Here is a 15,772-nt window from a genome sequence, read left to right as displayed (position 1 = left end):
CTGCTTTTAGATCTTTGTTTCAGTTGTTTCTGTGATGTACTGAAATATAATTACAAGCACTTCATACATTTCAAAGGCTTTTATCGACAATTACATGACATTTATGCAAAGAGTCAGTATTTGCAGTGTTGGCCCTTCTTTTTCGGGACCTCTGCAATTCGACTGGGCATGCTCTCAATCAACTTCTGGGCCAAATCCTGACTGATAGCAACCCATTCTGTCATGATCACTTCCTGGAGTTTGTCAGAATTAGTGGGTTTTTGTTTGTCCACCCACCTCTTGAGGATTGACCACAAGTTCTCAATGGGATTAAGATCTGGGGAGTTTCCAGGCCATGGACCCAAAATTTCAACGTTTTGTTCCCCGAGCCACGTAGTTATCACTTTTGCCTTATGGCACAGTGCTCCACCGTGCTGGTAAATGCATTGTTCTTCACCAAACTGTTGTTGGATTGTTGGAAGAAGTTGCTGTTGGAGGGTGTTTTGGTACCATTCTTTATTCATGGCTGTGTTTTGGGGCAAAAGTGTGAGTGAGCCCACTCCCTTGGATGAGAAGCAACCCCACACATGAATGGTCTCAGGATGCTTTACTTTTGGCATGACACAGGACTGATGGTAGTGTTCATCTTTTCTTATCCGGACAAGCCTTTTTCCAGATGCCCCAAACAATCGGAAAGAGGCTTCATTGGAGAATATGACTTTGCCCCAGTCCTCAGCAGTCTATTCACCATACTTTCTGCAGAAGATCAATCTGTCCCTTTTTTTTTTGGAGAGAAGTGGCTTCTTTGCTGCCCTTCTTGACACCAGGCCATCTTCCAACAGTCTTCGCCTCACTGTGCGTGCAGGTGCGCTCACACCTGCTTGCTGCCATTCCTGAGCAAGCTCTGCACTGGTGGCATTCCGATCCCGCAGCTGAATCCTCTGTAGGAGACGATCCTGGCGCTTGCTGGATTTTGTTGGACACCCTGAAGTCTTCTTAACAAGAATTGAACCTCTTTCCTTGAAGTTCTTGATGATCCTATAAATTGTTGATTTAGGTGCAATCTTAGTAGCCACAATATCCTTGCCTGTGAAGCCATTTTTATGCAACGCAATGATGGCTGCACGCGGTTCTTTGCAGGTCACCATGGTTAACAATGGAAGAACAATGATTTCAAGCATCACCCTTCTTTTAACATGTCAGGTCTGCCATTCTAACCCAATCAGCCTGACATAATGATCTCCAGCCTCCTTGTGCTCGTCAACATTCTCACCTGAGTTAACAAGACGATTACTGAAATGATCTCAGCGGGTCCTTTGATGACAGCAATGAAATGCAGTGGAAAGGTTTTATTGGGATTAAGTTAATTTTCATGGCAAAGAAGGAGTATGCAATTCATCTGATCACTCTTCATAACATTCTGTAGTATATGTAAATTGCTATTATAAAAACTTAAGCAGCAACGTTTCCAATTTCCAATATTTATGTAATTCTCAAAACTTTTGGCCACAACTGTACATGCAAAGAATGTTGCTACTTTTAATTAATTGTTAATTTATCAGATTCAGTCTATGAGTTATTTTCAGGTATGTTTGAATAATAAATCAGTACTTTCACATAAACAACAACAACAACACATGCACACACACAAAATGAATATATTCTTTCTCAGTTTTTCCTACTCATCTTAACATCCCTTAGTTTTGTCCTGTGTCTCCTCACAGTGGGCCCAATCCACAGGTTGGGAACCACTGAGGTAATTCAAAGAAAGAAAAAAGTTTTTCAGTTGCTTGATAATTGTGATATATTACAACCTCAATTCGGTAATGTTTTGAATGTAGAACTTAGGGGACTATTTTTACTCTGGTGTTGGCGGATGTAAAGACTGTCTGTAACACTGACGGTAGATCAGTCCAAAGTTGGTGGCACAGGCAGGAATACTGACGCTCTGCAGGTTTCCTTTCCATCCAAAGACGCCCCTGTGTTGTTCAGCATTCTTACAACCAGAAAGGAGGACGTCTTTGAAATCGTGCAGAGTTGAGCCTGTCCCAGGGTTGGCCATCCACTTTGTCTAAAGCTTCTACTGTTTCCTGAAGATCAGGTGGATCAAAGTGCGCCTGTCCAAGGTGCTGAGCCGGTTTTAACATATCCCATCGGGTTCAAAAGTTAAGTTATTTTTTGTTACTCGAGTTTGTGGCGAAATATTCCAAACTGTAATCAAGCTCGCGCTTCAATAATTCATCTGGCGCTGAATAAATTATTAAAAAATGCCTGCTGATCAGCTGCAGCGGTCGGAAAAAAATATATCATGGGCTCTGGTGTTCGACCAATGGGAGAAAGAGATCCCACGCTCCTGCCGAGCTTCAACCAATCATAGCAGCACTTCCTCCATTTCCTGTTGCGGAGTGGAAGCTGCACGGAGGATTCCTGTGGTCCAGAATGTGAATTTAATACTACTGTGTGCATGGATGACTTTATTTGTTCTCCCCAGAGGTGCTGCTGCGTGACGGAGCCTCATGCGTAAGTAACAGTTGGAACGGTTTTTTTTGTGGGGGGGACGCCAGCTGACTGCTGCCTGTTCCCTGAGGATGTAAACAGCTTATACCCGACTTTGCGGCACATCTTAGTAGATATCAACTGTGTTATCATGCTGCATAGCAGGCGTTACATCCCGTCTGTTGTTAATAACATGGGGGTTTGAATGTGTCCCAGCATGGGCCTCAGAGATGACAGGCATCGGCTGCTGCACCTGATGTCATGACGCGCCTGTGGATATTCCCTTGACGACCGCGGATCGGATACCAATATTCAGGTAGGCTGCTGCGGTAGCCCGTGCAGTGTTTCTGATCCTGGATTTACTGGAGCTCCTGTGTGTGATTGCGTAAAGCTTTACTGCTGTCTGTCATCTATAACAAGTTCAGCCTGGACAACTGCAGGTTAATAAAAACGCTGATGTGATGAGCTCCTTCTGTTTACTTCTGTTTATGCGAGAGGCAAACAAAAGGGCCCGGCTCAATGGATAGCCTTGACATAGTATACTGTAGCGGATTAGTATCAGTTGATAACACAAGGGTCAAGCCAGCCAGCCAACATAAAAGGAAGACTTCCGGTCAAACTTTTCAATATAAAAGTCGACTTCCTCGTTTTTGTTTGTTTGTTTGTTTTTACAGAAGATAAAGTTGAGTCTGTTTAGTTGGCTCCATTACGTTTTTGTTTACCATCAGGTAACTCTAGCAATTACGACTGTGCAGCTTTAAATCAGCTGAAACTCTACACTGTAAAATTAATGCATTAACTGTTTAGGACATACAGCTTTTTTATACCCTACATAGTACACAATTTTCAGAGGCTCAGACGTAACTGGACAAACTAATAAGGACTGTTTTTTAACACTTGGGTGAAAAACCTTTACAGCCAATGACTGCTTGACCTCCAAATACCTTGTTTCCTCCTGTGAGATGCTCTGGCAGGCCTTTACTGCAGATTCCTTCAGTCGCTGCTGGTTTGTTTGTCTTTCTGCATTTAGTTTTGTCTTCAGTGACCGACAAGCTGCTCTGTTGGGTTGAGGTCAAGTGACCATTTAAGAATATAAGTAAATATATTTATTTTCCACTAGTATTAATTTGCACTTTGAAGCACTGCCCTCTTTTCTGGCAAAGTCTAATCTGGCTTCCTTGTTCAGGAGTGGAACCAGTGTTGTGCACCCTGTTTTAAACTGGTTAGACTTGGTTAGATGTTGTGAAGTCGTTTTTCTTTACCATGGAAATAATTCTGTCATCATCCACTTCATCCATCATCTGTGGCCTTTCAGGACTGGCCAGTTTTTAAGAACGGAGCAGATTGTTGATTTTGGCAATTCTAAAATGTTTACTATCACTCTGATTGGTTTATCTTTTTTCTTTTTTCTTCTTTTAATCCATTGTTTAATCTAACAATGGCCTAAACTTGCATCTCTTTGGACCTCATATTGAGATTTCAAACAGCAGGTTCAAATCAACTCCAGATCGTTTATCTGCTCATGTTTTTCATCTGGCATTGAGCATTGTCTCCTTACTACTGAGCCCTTGAAAATGAGGGACTATCTATAAAAATTACTCTAATTCCTAATTTTGTTAAATGCCTTGAATTCAAATAAAAAGTCTGCACTTCAATCACATCTTGATTACTTGATTTAAATCCACAGTGTTGGTATACAGGGGCAAAACTACAACAAATATGTAATTGCCCAAAAACTTACAGACCTAACTGCATGTTATTATTTTTGAGTAACAGATATAAACCTAAAACTCCTGAAAATATGTTAGACACTTATTTATTTATTGATGATTTTTTTTTTTTTAAATAAAACACTTTTAATAATGCAGTCATTTGTGATTTGTGAGGGATGCTTTTCGATGCTATGAGCAGAGAGTTTTACAATATATAAGGCACAGCTTGGAATGATGAGTGTTGTCCTCTTGTTCCTGTTCAGGAACCATCATGCCAATAACACTTCTGTGGGCTGTGGACGTGTACGGCAGAGTGTACAGCCTTTCTACAGCCGGCCAGCGCTGGGAACGTGCTGATGACTCGCTGCTAGAGCTCAAACGTGTCTCTGCAGGGAAGGGGCGCTGCTGGGGCATCGGCTGTGACCACCATGTTTACCTCAATATGATGCCCAGTGAGACCCCGATCCGCTACCGGGAGGAGACCTATGAAAACCAGGTGGGACAAGGTTGTATATTTTAACGCTGTAAATGGAGATGCTGTTTATGATTAATGCTAAATTTGTGTTTTTTTTTTAATGTTTGTTTTTTCAGAGGTGGAACCCAGTGGATGGCTTTACTGACACACTGCTGCCCACCGACCGTTGGCCATGGAGCGATGTGACCGGAATGAATCCCCAGCCACTCCACAGCTTCCAGCTGCCCTCCCGCAGCTGGGAGTGGGAGGGAGACTGGTATGTGGATCACACCTGTGGAGGAGAACCCAGCCAGACTGGGGTGAGAAATAACTCAGCTCCTCGTGAACACATACAAACCCATTGTTTACATCCTCCTGTCTTTCCTCTGTTCTTCTGTTTCTCATAATATTTAATTCATATTTAAAACAAATACTTCCAGTTCTAATCACATGCTCACTACCTTGGACTCTGTAGGGCTGGGAGTATGCTGTTGACTTCCCAGCCAACTTCTCCCCTGACAAAAAGTGGAATTCTTGTGTCCGTCGTAGACGGTGGATCCGCTACAGAAGATACATAGCACAGGGCACTTGGGCAAAGGTTTCAAAAGTCTCCATTTATTCTGTATTTCTATATGATCATGTTACTTTCACTATGAGACAAAGCAAAAGAATTACCACAGTAGCCTTGTCTTCCTCTGCAGATCCCCTTGGACAATCCCAGGAAACCTCCACTGCCGCTCTGTGACATCAGCTGTGGTGGCTGGGAGATGAGCGACCAGTCCGGAAGGTATCCCTACCTCTGGAGTGTGTCTCAACAGGGACAGGTGAGCAATGTGTGTGTAGGACCCATTTACTGTAATCATAATAAATGTGTATTAAAATGAATAACCGTACCATAAGATTTAAAAAAGAGGTTATGGCAGTGCAGAAAATTCCTGAAAAGTTTAAAGAGCTCTAAAAACATTCTGCTGTTGTTCAGGGAAGTGTAAAGCTTCTCCACCAACAACCTCAATACAATGCTGTGGAAGCTTTAATCAAGCACATTCGCAAACACATTTAAATCTCATGAGATCAAACAGTTCAAGATTAATGATGTATTCTGTTGCAACAGGATCCTCTCATGCTGAGCATAGGCCACTTCTAAGGTTTAGCCGCAAGAGGGCAGCATGACTTCATATAGTTTCATATGGTCCTTGACCACGAGGCTTCTCATGAACCAGTTAAATCGTGACTAACTTGATGATTAATCAAGTTAAAATTGATGCTCTATTATCTATCCCAGAATGAGCTCAGCCACCTAACATGGTATGGATCTGTCTTTTTAAATGAAGGGGTGTGTCAGATGATGATCTGCTGATGTTACCTTTACCCTGCAGGTGTGGTTCAGAGAGGGTATCCACCCTCGTGTGCCAGAAGGGACCAGCTGGGAAGAAGTTGAAGTGCCCAAGGAGGTGGCTCAGATATCAGCTGGTCCTGGAGACCTGCTGTGGGCTTTGCTCTGGGATGGGAACCTGCTGGTGCGAACTGGCCTGAGCCTGGACAGTCCCACTGGTGAGCTGTCATTGTAGCTCACATTTACTCAACAATTTTCCATTATGTCTCACTCTGGTCCCCTTTTCTTTACTTCAACAATCTCTCATACAGAATCACTCAGTGATTTTGGGACTCTTTCAGTTAGGAATCATTATGTAGCTGCTCTGAAAGTCATTAATAATGCAGTTTAAATGCTATGATCATTTTTGTAAAAGTATTATAACACAGTCCCACTGATATATGACATATCTAGAAAGTAGTAAGTGAAATTCATTGCATTTCCAACTGTCAGTCTTAGTAAACATACAACATGTAGTACTGGTCGGTATCAAAAGTAAAGGTTTAAAGGCATGAAAGTGGCAAAAAATTGTAAACATTTTTTTTTTAAAAACTTAAAAATATGAGTGTGTATCGAATTAGGAAGACTCACTCCCTTTTAAAGATAAAAATCAACATCACATCTGGTTTGTTCATGTTTAGATGATTTGAGAACTCAACAGGAAGCTTCTCAGTAATGACGGCGTCCTCATTATGAGGAAGGCTTGCCTTTGTGCTGCGTTTGTAAAGCATTTTCTTCTTCTTCTGTCAGGCACGTCGTGGCTCGAGGTGGAATCACCGGGAAAGGAAATTGAAGCGCTTCACGTGGCTGTAGGAGTCAGTGTGGTCTGGGTGGTCACTAAGGACTACAAGGTGGGTTATTAGTCAGTTGCAGTTATGTTAGGGCATTGTAGCCCACTGACAGCGTCACTGCAATTTTCTTGAGACTGAAATGAAACAAATGCTTTGATTTAAAAAGAAGTAAACTGTATTACTGAATTACTGCTACTGCACTAAAATACATTTTTGAGTAATGATCCCAACGTCGGTGCGTGAATCCAGGTGTGGTTCAGGCGTGGCGTGAACTCCCACAACCCCTGTGGCTCTGGCTGGATCAGCATCGGAGGGGAGATGATGATGGTGGACGTAGGACTGAATGACCAGGTTAGGACAGCTTAGAGCTGAAACATTTCATCAGCGGATCATCAGTTTGAATAAACAGCTGAACGAGTCGACTTTATAATATAATACTGCTTATATGAAAAGATATTCCTCAAATGCTTAGAATGTGGATTTAATAGGTTAGCTGTTGCCACTGAAGTGGGCCTGTGGGTGAAATTTAACTATTAAGGATAAGATTTTCTTCGATCTTTCTTGCTGCTTGGGTCTTTTAAACTCTACTGCAGATGGTGCCTGCTCTGCACAGCTTCTGTACTTCTGACTGCTACCACCTCTGTCTGCTTCGCGTTACTGTCACTCTGGATCTGGTTTCAGGACAAACCAGATCAGGTCTTAGGGTGAGGCAGAAAGCTTTCGATCCTGTGCCTTACTGCTGAAGACTTCGCTAGCTCTGCAAACCCATATCTCGCACCTCCTCCCTTTCGGTCTCACCCATGTCCCCCTCCTTCTCTTGCCTGTAGTCCTGTAACAAGAGCACAGCCAGACGTTCCAGCCAATGTCCCAGCAGGCCCAGCCTTATATATCCCCAGACTATATTCCTACTCGCCTCACATAGGGGAAGACTCCCTAATTAGAAGCTGGCCAAGCCATTGTCATCGTATCCCATATTTCATATTTCAGGGTTGCAATTATGGGAATGGCTTGTGTGAGGTGGCAGGAGCCAGTGTTACAGTATATGGCCTTATAAAGTAGTACTTGCCTGTGTCCTGCTAGAGCTTCTGATGTGTTATTGAGGAGTGAATACTTTCCTGCGATTACTGAGAGTGAAAACTATTTAATAACTCAATAAGTAAATATTGCATGTACATCAATGGCCGTCTTTTATTTTTTATGTTACAGCATTTGTTTTGCTTTTTTTCTCTGTTCTCCTGTTAGGTGTGGGCGGTCGGTGAGGACCGCGGCCTGTATTTTAGAATAGGTGTCACCCCATCTGAGCCAAGTGGAAATGGCTGGATCCCTGTTTCTGCCCAATGGGGCAATAGTAAAGAGGTTATTCCGCCCAGGTGTGCATAAATAAATTAACTGCATATTTTAATTGGCAAGTACAGTGCACATTCAAGCTTAGTATTGCGTGTGTGTTTGCATGTGTGTTGTTTAACAGGGATGACTGTGAGTTCAACGGGCAGTTGACTGAGGCATCACAGGGCTCCGTTCTGAGCTGCACTGATTCAGACTCAGAGTTGGGTCCTGCCGACCCTCAAAACAGCACTTCTAACACCCCCCTCTTAGAAGCAGAAGCACCCTCTGTAGTCCCCTTAGGGGGCTCTGACTCACCTACGCCTCCACAGGAAAAAGAAGATGCTCCTTTAGCCCCCCAAACGAATGCCCCCAAGCCTTTTATTCCTGCCAGTGACAGCTTCATCAACAGCCTGGTGTCCGATCGTGACAGAACCTCCGCGCTGCAACCGTCCATCACAGAGATGCCGCAGGAAGAGCGTGAGGAGCCACCTCCGGCCCCAGTACTCCAAACCCCTGATGCCGGAGGGCACGATGTCCCCTGGATGAACGTGGACCTGGAGGGGGCAGAGGCGGCTCGAGGTGCACAAACGGCAGGGCCCTCAGCGGGCGATGGCAGTGCGGCTGCCACTTATGCCCTGGGGACTCTGGAGAGCTCTCGGGGAGTGGGGGAAGAGGAAGGACCAGTGTGGGCTTGGATTTCCGGTGGAGGTTGCGACATGGATGCGAGTTCACAGATTAGCTGGCTTAGTCCTGCAGGTATATGGACAACCAGTCACAATACTTATATTGTGATATTGTGTTTTTGCTCCATTTTATGTCTCTGAATGATTGTGTGAGCTGTATCTCTGTCCATCAGGTCCTCTCACCACCTCTCTGTCACTGACTCCAGTCCAGTCAGCCGCCTGGAGCAAACAGCCACAGCAGCAGGAACACAGAGAGGAGATCAGCAAGAAACCGCTGGAAAGAAGCAACGTAAGACAGCTTATATTTGGCATGTCTCTTAACATGCTCCTCTAAGTGTTGGATTCATTATATTCATGGCACACCCTCGGCTGTGTCCGTGTCTACATCTGTGCCTCCTTTTCTCTCATCAGTCGGTGTGGGTGCGTAAGGGCACACTGCGCTGGTGGAGAGACTGGAAACCTCAGCGCTGGATCGATGTGGGCGTTGCTCTCGAGCAGTCCACCAAGTCAGATGGCAAAAAGGACAGCATTTTCTTTGTTTACTACACACAGTATGATGAGAAAAAGGTCGGTTGTGTTAAGCTGCGACCGGTTAAAGTCTCATAAGAAGTGTCAGAAAGCACAGATAGATGTCTCTCGGTCACTCTCTGTTCATTCTCTGTGTCTCAGTACCTTCATGTGTTTATAAATGAAGTGACGGCGCTGGTTCCGGTGCTCAGGGACTGCCACTATGCCTTTGCTGTGTACACTGCCGAAAGGACCAAACAGAGGTGGCCTCTGGTCCTGGCAGCACAAAGCGAAAAGGATATGAGTGATTGGGTAACAGCTTTATGCATCATTAAGCAGTTTGACAGTTGTTCCCATCTGTTATTTTTCAGTGAGGCTGATCAGATTCTCCATTGTTTCTGGATCTGCTTTGTGTCTTCAGTTGTGCTTGTTGTCTGACTGTTGCTGTGAGTGTCGAGGGATCACAGGTCTCCCGTCCAAACAGGCCCTGTGGTCCACCACATCAAAGGGAGACATCATGGTCCACGAGCCGTCCCTCTCGCTGGAGGCCCCTGCGCATGCCATGGCCTGTGACCTCATGTGAGAATGATACCGAGCAGTGGATTCTGTCTGCTTTTTCATGTCTTTTCATTCTTTCTCACTGTCTTGACCTGGTTTCTCATTACTCTGTTTTTATTTTAAATCACTGCCTCACTAACATGCTAACATACATCTCTGTCTGGTTAAAGTGGGTAGCATTTGAGCATCTAATCACTTTCAGTCTGTGCTAACTATACTGGAGCTAACGCTGGGTGCTTCCGCTGTATGGTGCTACAGGTTTTGGTGCCAGATCCACGGCCACCTGCGCTGTGTAGAGTCTAACAGTCTGGGGCTGGTGTGGGGCATCGGGTGGGACGGCACCGCCTGGGTCTACAGTGGGCGCTGTGAGCAACAGCCCAACCCGGGTAAACATGTCCTGTAGACGATTACCCATGTCCCCACACCTATACAAGGAGTACTTCAAAATAAAAACATGTTCTTATTTAGCAAAGCCAAACTTTTTCCAGCTAACTGATTGTTACCAAATAAATAAAATACTAACATGTAAATATCTAAAAAAAAAACAACAGTCTGCTCTTTTCTTGCTCGCATGTTCTAGTTCGATGTGCAACTGCTTGAGCATAGTTTAAAGTCTCTTCCATCTGTTGCCACTGTAGAAGCACACACAGATACACATGCATAAATATTCATTCCCTTGTTTGCATGAAAGTTTAATGTTTCTTCGTTTCTGCAGAAGGTGCCGTTCAGATGCACCAGCAGACCGACGTCAGGAGCGTGCATGTGTATGAGAATCAAAGATGGAACCCTATGACTGGATATACAGACAAGTAGGGTTGCCCCCCGCACACACCCCACCCCATCTTTTACAGTTTTTAAGTCTTTGCACTTTATTTTAAGCTTTGCAGCTGTTCTCGCCACCTTACACCATTCCTTTGTGATTTACTCCTCCAGAGGGCTTCCTACAGACCGCCCTATGTGGAGCGATGAAAGCGGCCTGAAGGAGTGCATCAAAGGCAGCACATACCCGCCCTCCCCTCAGTGGTCCTGGGTAGGTAGAATCCGAGGGATTGGTTCCTCCGAAATATTCATTTTTTTTTTTTGACTCACTGGCATTCTCTGCCATGAACATTTGTTTCAGGTGTCAGAGTGGGCCGTGGACTACAGCGTCCCCGGAGGAACGGACAAAGAAGGCTGGCAGTATGCTGCAGACTTTCCCACGTACGTAAGCTTTTTTATTTGTTTTTATTAGGGTGTCTCGAAAGAAGTCCTTCCCTTTTATTGACTCATCTGTTTTCTACAGGACATTTCATGGCCACAAAACCATGAAAGACTTTGTTAGACGCAGACGATGGACTAGGTGAGCGCACAATTCGCATTGCTGGGATTTTGTAGCGCTCAGTTTTTGCAGCATCTTAACAATAACATATCCACACCCAGGAAGTGTAAGATCACATTGCAAGCTCCATGGAATCAGGTCCCACCCATCCGCCTGAGTGACATCTCACTGATGCCATGCCTGGCCCAGAGCAAAATGGAGCAGGTCCCTGTCTGGGCCCTCAGCGACAAGGGAGATGTCTTGTGTCGGTTGGGAGTCAGCCTCCAAAACCCTGCGGTGAGAAACGTGCTGAGGATCTGTTTTATAGGTAGTTACTTCACACTTCTAACCATCTCTAACCTCACTGGGTCTGACCACATAGGGCAGCTCGTGGCTCCACGTGGGCACTGACCAGCCCTTTAAGTCCATCTCTATCGGTGGAGCCAATCAGGTATGGGCCATTGCCAAGGATGGAGCTGTCTTCTACAGAGGATCAGTATCCCCACAAAACCCTGCAGGTCAGTTAAATTTATAAATCTCATAATGAATCATATACATAAGTCATAAAGTTGTAATGTGTTCTGGAGGAAAAGAGAATAAAGTTAAATGATTTATGATGTGAGTGCATGCATCGACTAATATAACAGCGAGAAACCAAAGAGAGCCAGACTTTGTCTATTTTTCAAGAGCTTTTGTCTCTCTGCAGGAGAGTGCTGGTACCACATCCCCTCCCCCCTGAGACAGACCCTCAGACAGCTTTCTGTTGGGCGGACCTCTGTCTTTGCTGTGGATGAAAACAGTGAGCAATATTATATTTTATTGGACCAATGTCTATTAAAATGCGAGAACATGAGTTAAATGGCAATACCTTCTGTCAATGTCATTTAGGTAACCTGTGGTACAGACAGGGCCTCACCCCCAGCTACCCACAGGGCTCTGCCTGGGAGCTCATCTCCAACAATGCCTCCAAGGTTTCTGTGGGGCCGCTGGACCAGGTCAGTGTTACCACAGTTTCCAGAAGCAAACAAGCTGTAATGGAATTAAAAGTAAAACAGAATCTAAAAGACATTAAAAGGAATAAAAAAAGAAACTGCATTTATAGTAAAACTGGAGTTCAAAGCATTAAGAGAATTCAAATTAACTTTACATAATAGCAGACCTGTTGCATTCATATCGCCCAGTTGCCCATCTAAACAGATATGTTTTTAGCATTCAGTTACCAAAGTCTGAAAAGCCCCGTCACCCCAGAGACTTAGCTGAGTGTAATAAACACTAAATAAACTCAAGCGAAGGCTTAAAACAAGAAGTCTATCCATCAATAACTACATTTGCATGTTGTAAGGCTGGAGTTTGTGTCAGCGATGCTGTTTTCTCCAGGTGTGGATCATAGCAGACGGAGTTCCAGGTTTCCCTGCTGAGACTCCCGGAGCCGTCTGCCACAGGACGAGCGTGGGACCCATGCAGCCCAAGGGCCTGTCCTGGGACTATGGGATAGGGGTGAGCTCCTAGTTGATACCTGTTGCAAAAACTGTTCCCATTTCTTCAGTTGAAACTGAAAGATGCCAAAGATATTATTATATTGTATCCCAGCACCAAAAAAACGATTCCCAAAAAGCTATTATCACAGCATAGTGTGCAGTGTGTCCCTAAAAACTTTGAGGAAACTGGGACTCCTGTGGTAAGAAACAGTAAAAAAAAAAAAAAAAAATCCAGCAAAACTCTGACACAGGACATGTGAGATGCATCCAGCCCCTTCAGCTGATTAGTCTACTGCTCACTGAAGCCTGATCAGGAGTGATCTCAGTAGAAGAATGAATTTTTTAACAATTTTCATCTGCAGATCGATACTCATGCGGTGCTGTAGTGAAGAAACAACCAAAAGGATGACTTTCACATATTTTTTAACCTCAATGTAGCTCTGTGAAATCATACAGGGAAAGTGGCTCTCATAAGAGAGCATAAACCACTCAAGCTTGATTAATAGTACTGTGATAAATCTACGCTGTAGGTATGATTGCCAATAAAAATCAAATGCAGAGTAAACACAGTGTAATGATTAGCAGAGGGGTAATAGCTCTGTCAAACAAATGCTTAACAGAGCTCGCGCAACAGCCAGTATTTTGCCAGTGTAAACTAAATCTTATTCCCTATTTATTAGCGCAGAGTGCAAGATGATCAGCTCAGGTTCACTCGTGCTGGCAGACACACTGATGGAGAAGTATATTCTGTATGCAAACAGTGACACCGAGAGAGAAGCTCTGCAGGGATCCAACACAGGACTATGAATCAAGCCTTAAATCAACATAAGCAGAAGCTTTAGGCAGGGCCATCATGTTCTCCTTACTTGAATTGAAGAATTCAGGCTATTGGCAAAAGGCACCTTTCAAACTTAGCATTAAGATTTGAAGTAAAGCTATTTTTTAATTGTCTAATAATTAGGTTAAAATTAACTGCACTTTAAAAACCAGCAAAATATATACAGTCAGCGTAATATGAAGTAACACCCGCTTTCAGTTCTAAAGATGTACATATTCACAATATAATAAATCTATCTGGTAGATACAAGGTCTTAAAATAAGGTAAATACAACAACAAATTACAGTGTTTTCATTTATTTAACAAAATCTAAACCAAAATACAGAAGAACTCTGGAAAAGTCCAACTTTACCTCTTCTATAGGAATCAAGTGCGGAAGTAGCAGGCAGGTGCTGCTAATCACATGCAAGTATTCAAAAACAGTTAAAGCTGTTTAAGCTTTTTCTAGTATTTCTTATCATTTGCGTATGTTTGACTTCCAGGGAGGGTGGGAGCACATCAGTGTGAGGGGGAACTCAGCAGAGGCTCCTCGAGGCCCTCACCCTCCTCTCGCCGGCCCATCGCGCAGCCTGGTCCACCCGCAGCGTCCGACTCAAGCGAACGGCAGCGCCACAAGCGTGTAGCTCTCTCTCTGTCTCCCGTTTCCTTCTCGTTCTTTTTCCTCAGCCCTGTTTGTGCCTGGATCTATACACAGCATCTCTCCTCAGACCATTTCAACGAACTCCTATCCCTTCGTGTAAAGGGACATGCACAATCACACCCATGGGTTTGGACTGGCTGGATTTGAAACTTGATCGATGGATGAATGTTACTCGCTGGCTTGTTTCCCGGGCAGAAATCATGTCAGTATTCACTGATGACAAAACAGAGAAAAAAGTGAGCGCATGTTGTTGCTCTTACTAAGCTTTGGCTACTGGATGTCACAGGATCTAGCAATAGCTTTTAATTCTTCTCCACAGCAGCCTGATAAAACCTAAGAAGGTGGGATATGATGAAGGGCTAAGGCTTGGTTACCAAATGAACTTCAAACAATCCCAGAGTAGCCTAAGCTGTTATCGGTTTGTAGACTCTTGTTCTATTTGTTTTTGTGTTTTGAGTTGCCTGTCATGTACATTTGAATGTGTTATCATTTATTTATGATGCGTTTGTTGAGTTGTGTTTCTCCGTTTACTTTGGACCATTACATGTTTGCAATGGAGTGTATTTATGACTGGCAAAAAAAATTTGATACGTTCACTTTGTGTGGGGAAAAATATATTGCTTTTTACAGCCAGGCAATACCTTTCTATCCTTCTGCAATAAAATGAGAAGCTCTTCCTGTTGATAGAGATCTATATATATCTATCTATATCTCTATAGATAGATATAGATATATACACACATCTAGATAACTGCTATGACCGTAACACTGCAGCAGGTCTGAATGTCACCACGGCTGTGCATTGATCTTACCGGGGCATTGAAATGTGAAATAAACGTCTGGAAATACCGTTTTGTGGTTTGACATAATTTCACAGAAGCTGGCTTTGGAAGTTTGACCCTTTCCACGTCTTTGCTATTTTATTCTCTTTTTTATGTACTGAGTGTTTCTCATCCGCCAAAGAATTTCATATATTGTTACAGAGGTGTGCACAGGATGTTTCCTGAATTCCTCCCTCTGTATGTGCATATAGGTTAACCCGCCATATATTTGTAAAGTTACACAAGTGCTGAAACGAGCTGTGAAAAAAAAAATTTCATTAGACAATCACAAATGTTAAAATGAGTGATTAAAGGCAAAAGCTGTCTGCTGTGAAGTCCTGCAGACGTATCACACTGCAGTGAATCTCAAACATCCGAGACACAATCTGCAGTTTTGATTGGTGGATGTTTCAGCAGCAGCACAAATCCCTGACCTTCCAGCACTGATCACAGGATGTTCCTGCATTTAAAAAAAAGACCTTTGTCACATATAGGCCATTTTAATCTGCTCTGAACTGAGTATATTTGAAAGAATTTTTTAGTCTATAATCCCAAAATAGATGCGCACACACACACAAAAGTATTTTTGCTCTAAACTTCAAAAGGCTACTCAACGTGGGATGTTGAAAATGTAATACAGCAGTGTGTATCTTCACCCCCCAGCTTAAACTGGGGCTGGCTCTAAACCCTGTGCAGCAAGAACACTGATCCGTCTGTAGTTTGAGAAAAATAAATCCTCAACTGACAGCTTGATTAAACGGTCATGGAAAGCAGAACTGTTCTGGTTCTTGAAGGGAGTGGCACTCGCTGCAGTGGGAAA

The 15,772-nt window shown here is 43.7% G+C and overlaps 1 protein-coding gene across 2 annotated transcripts; it reads left to right on the top strand.

Annotated features, from left to right (window-relative positions):
- The first annotated feature begins 2,358 nt into the window (after nucleotides 1-2,358).
- Nucleotides 2,359-14,980, top strand: tecpr1b (tectonin beta-propeller repeat containing 1b). Of its 2 annotated transcripts, XM_004558380.3 has the most exons (26): nucleotides 2,359-2,499; nucleotides 2,692-2,791; nucleotides 4,451-4,683; nucleotides 4,779-4,961; nucleotides 5,117-5,239; nucleotides 5,343-5,465; nucleotides 6,018-6,192; nucleotides 6,764-6,864; nucleotides 7,054-7,155; nucleotides 8,047-8,174; nucleotides 8,273-8,886; nucleotides 8,987-9,102; nucleotides 9,225-9,380; nucleotides 9,483-9,632; nucleotides 9,742-9,899; nucleotides 10,137-10,264; nucleotides 10,594-10,687; nucleotides 10,812-10,908; nucleotides 10,999-11,078; nucleotides 11,161-11,217; nucleotides 11,298-11,472; nucleotides 11,558-11,693; nucleotides 11,882-11,974; nucleotides 12,064-12,170; nucleotides 12,553-12,672; nucleotides 13,974-14,980. In XM_004558380.3, the coding sequence occupies exons 3-26, from the start codon at nucleotides 4,459-4,461 to the stop codon at nucleotides 14,112-14,114; spliced, it is 3,582 nt and encodes a 1,193-aa protein (XP_004558437.3). In that variant the 5' UTR covers nucleotides 2,359-2,499; nucleotides 2,692-2,791; nucleotides 4,451-4,458; the 3' UTR covers nucleotides 14,115-14,980. The 2 variants fall into 2 exon arrangements, with proteins under 2 accessions (XP_004558437.3, XP_004558438.3); XM_004558381.3 differs by lacking the exons at nucleotides 2,359-2,499; nucleotides 2,692-2,791 and adding an exon at nucleotides 3,121-3,203.
- Nucleotides 14,981-15,772: the final 792 nt, after the last annotated feature.

This window comes from Maylandia zebra, linkage group LG4, assembly GCF_041146795.1.
Source record: "Maylandia zebra isolate NMK-2024a linkage group LG4, Mzebra_GT3a, whole genome shotgun sequence".
NCBI classification, from domain to species: Eukaryota; Metazoa; Chordata; class Actinopteri; order Cichliformes; family Cichlidae; genus Maylandia; species Maylandia zebra.
The sequence above is the reverse complement of the archived record's forward strand: the minus strand, read 5'-3'. Positions and strand labels throughout refer to the sequence as shown.

Bases quoted from the DNA above. Each gene is read 5' to 3' on its own strand.
- tecpr1b (XM_004558380.3), top strand. From the start codon at position 4,459: ATGCCAATAACACTTCTGTGGGCTGTGGACGTGTACGGCAGAGTGTAC. The intron at 9,381-9,482 runs GTCGGTTGTGTT...TCTGTGTCTCAG, and splicing joins CACAGTATGATGAGAAAAAG to TACCTTCATGTGTTTATAAA. The intron at 9,900-10,136 runs GTGAGAATGATA...ATGGTGCTACAG, and splicing joins GCCATGGCCTGTGACCTCAT to GTTTTGGTGCCAGATCCACG.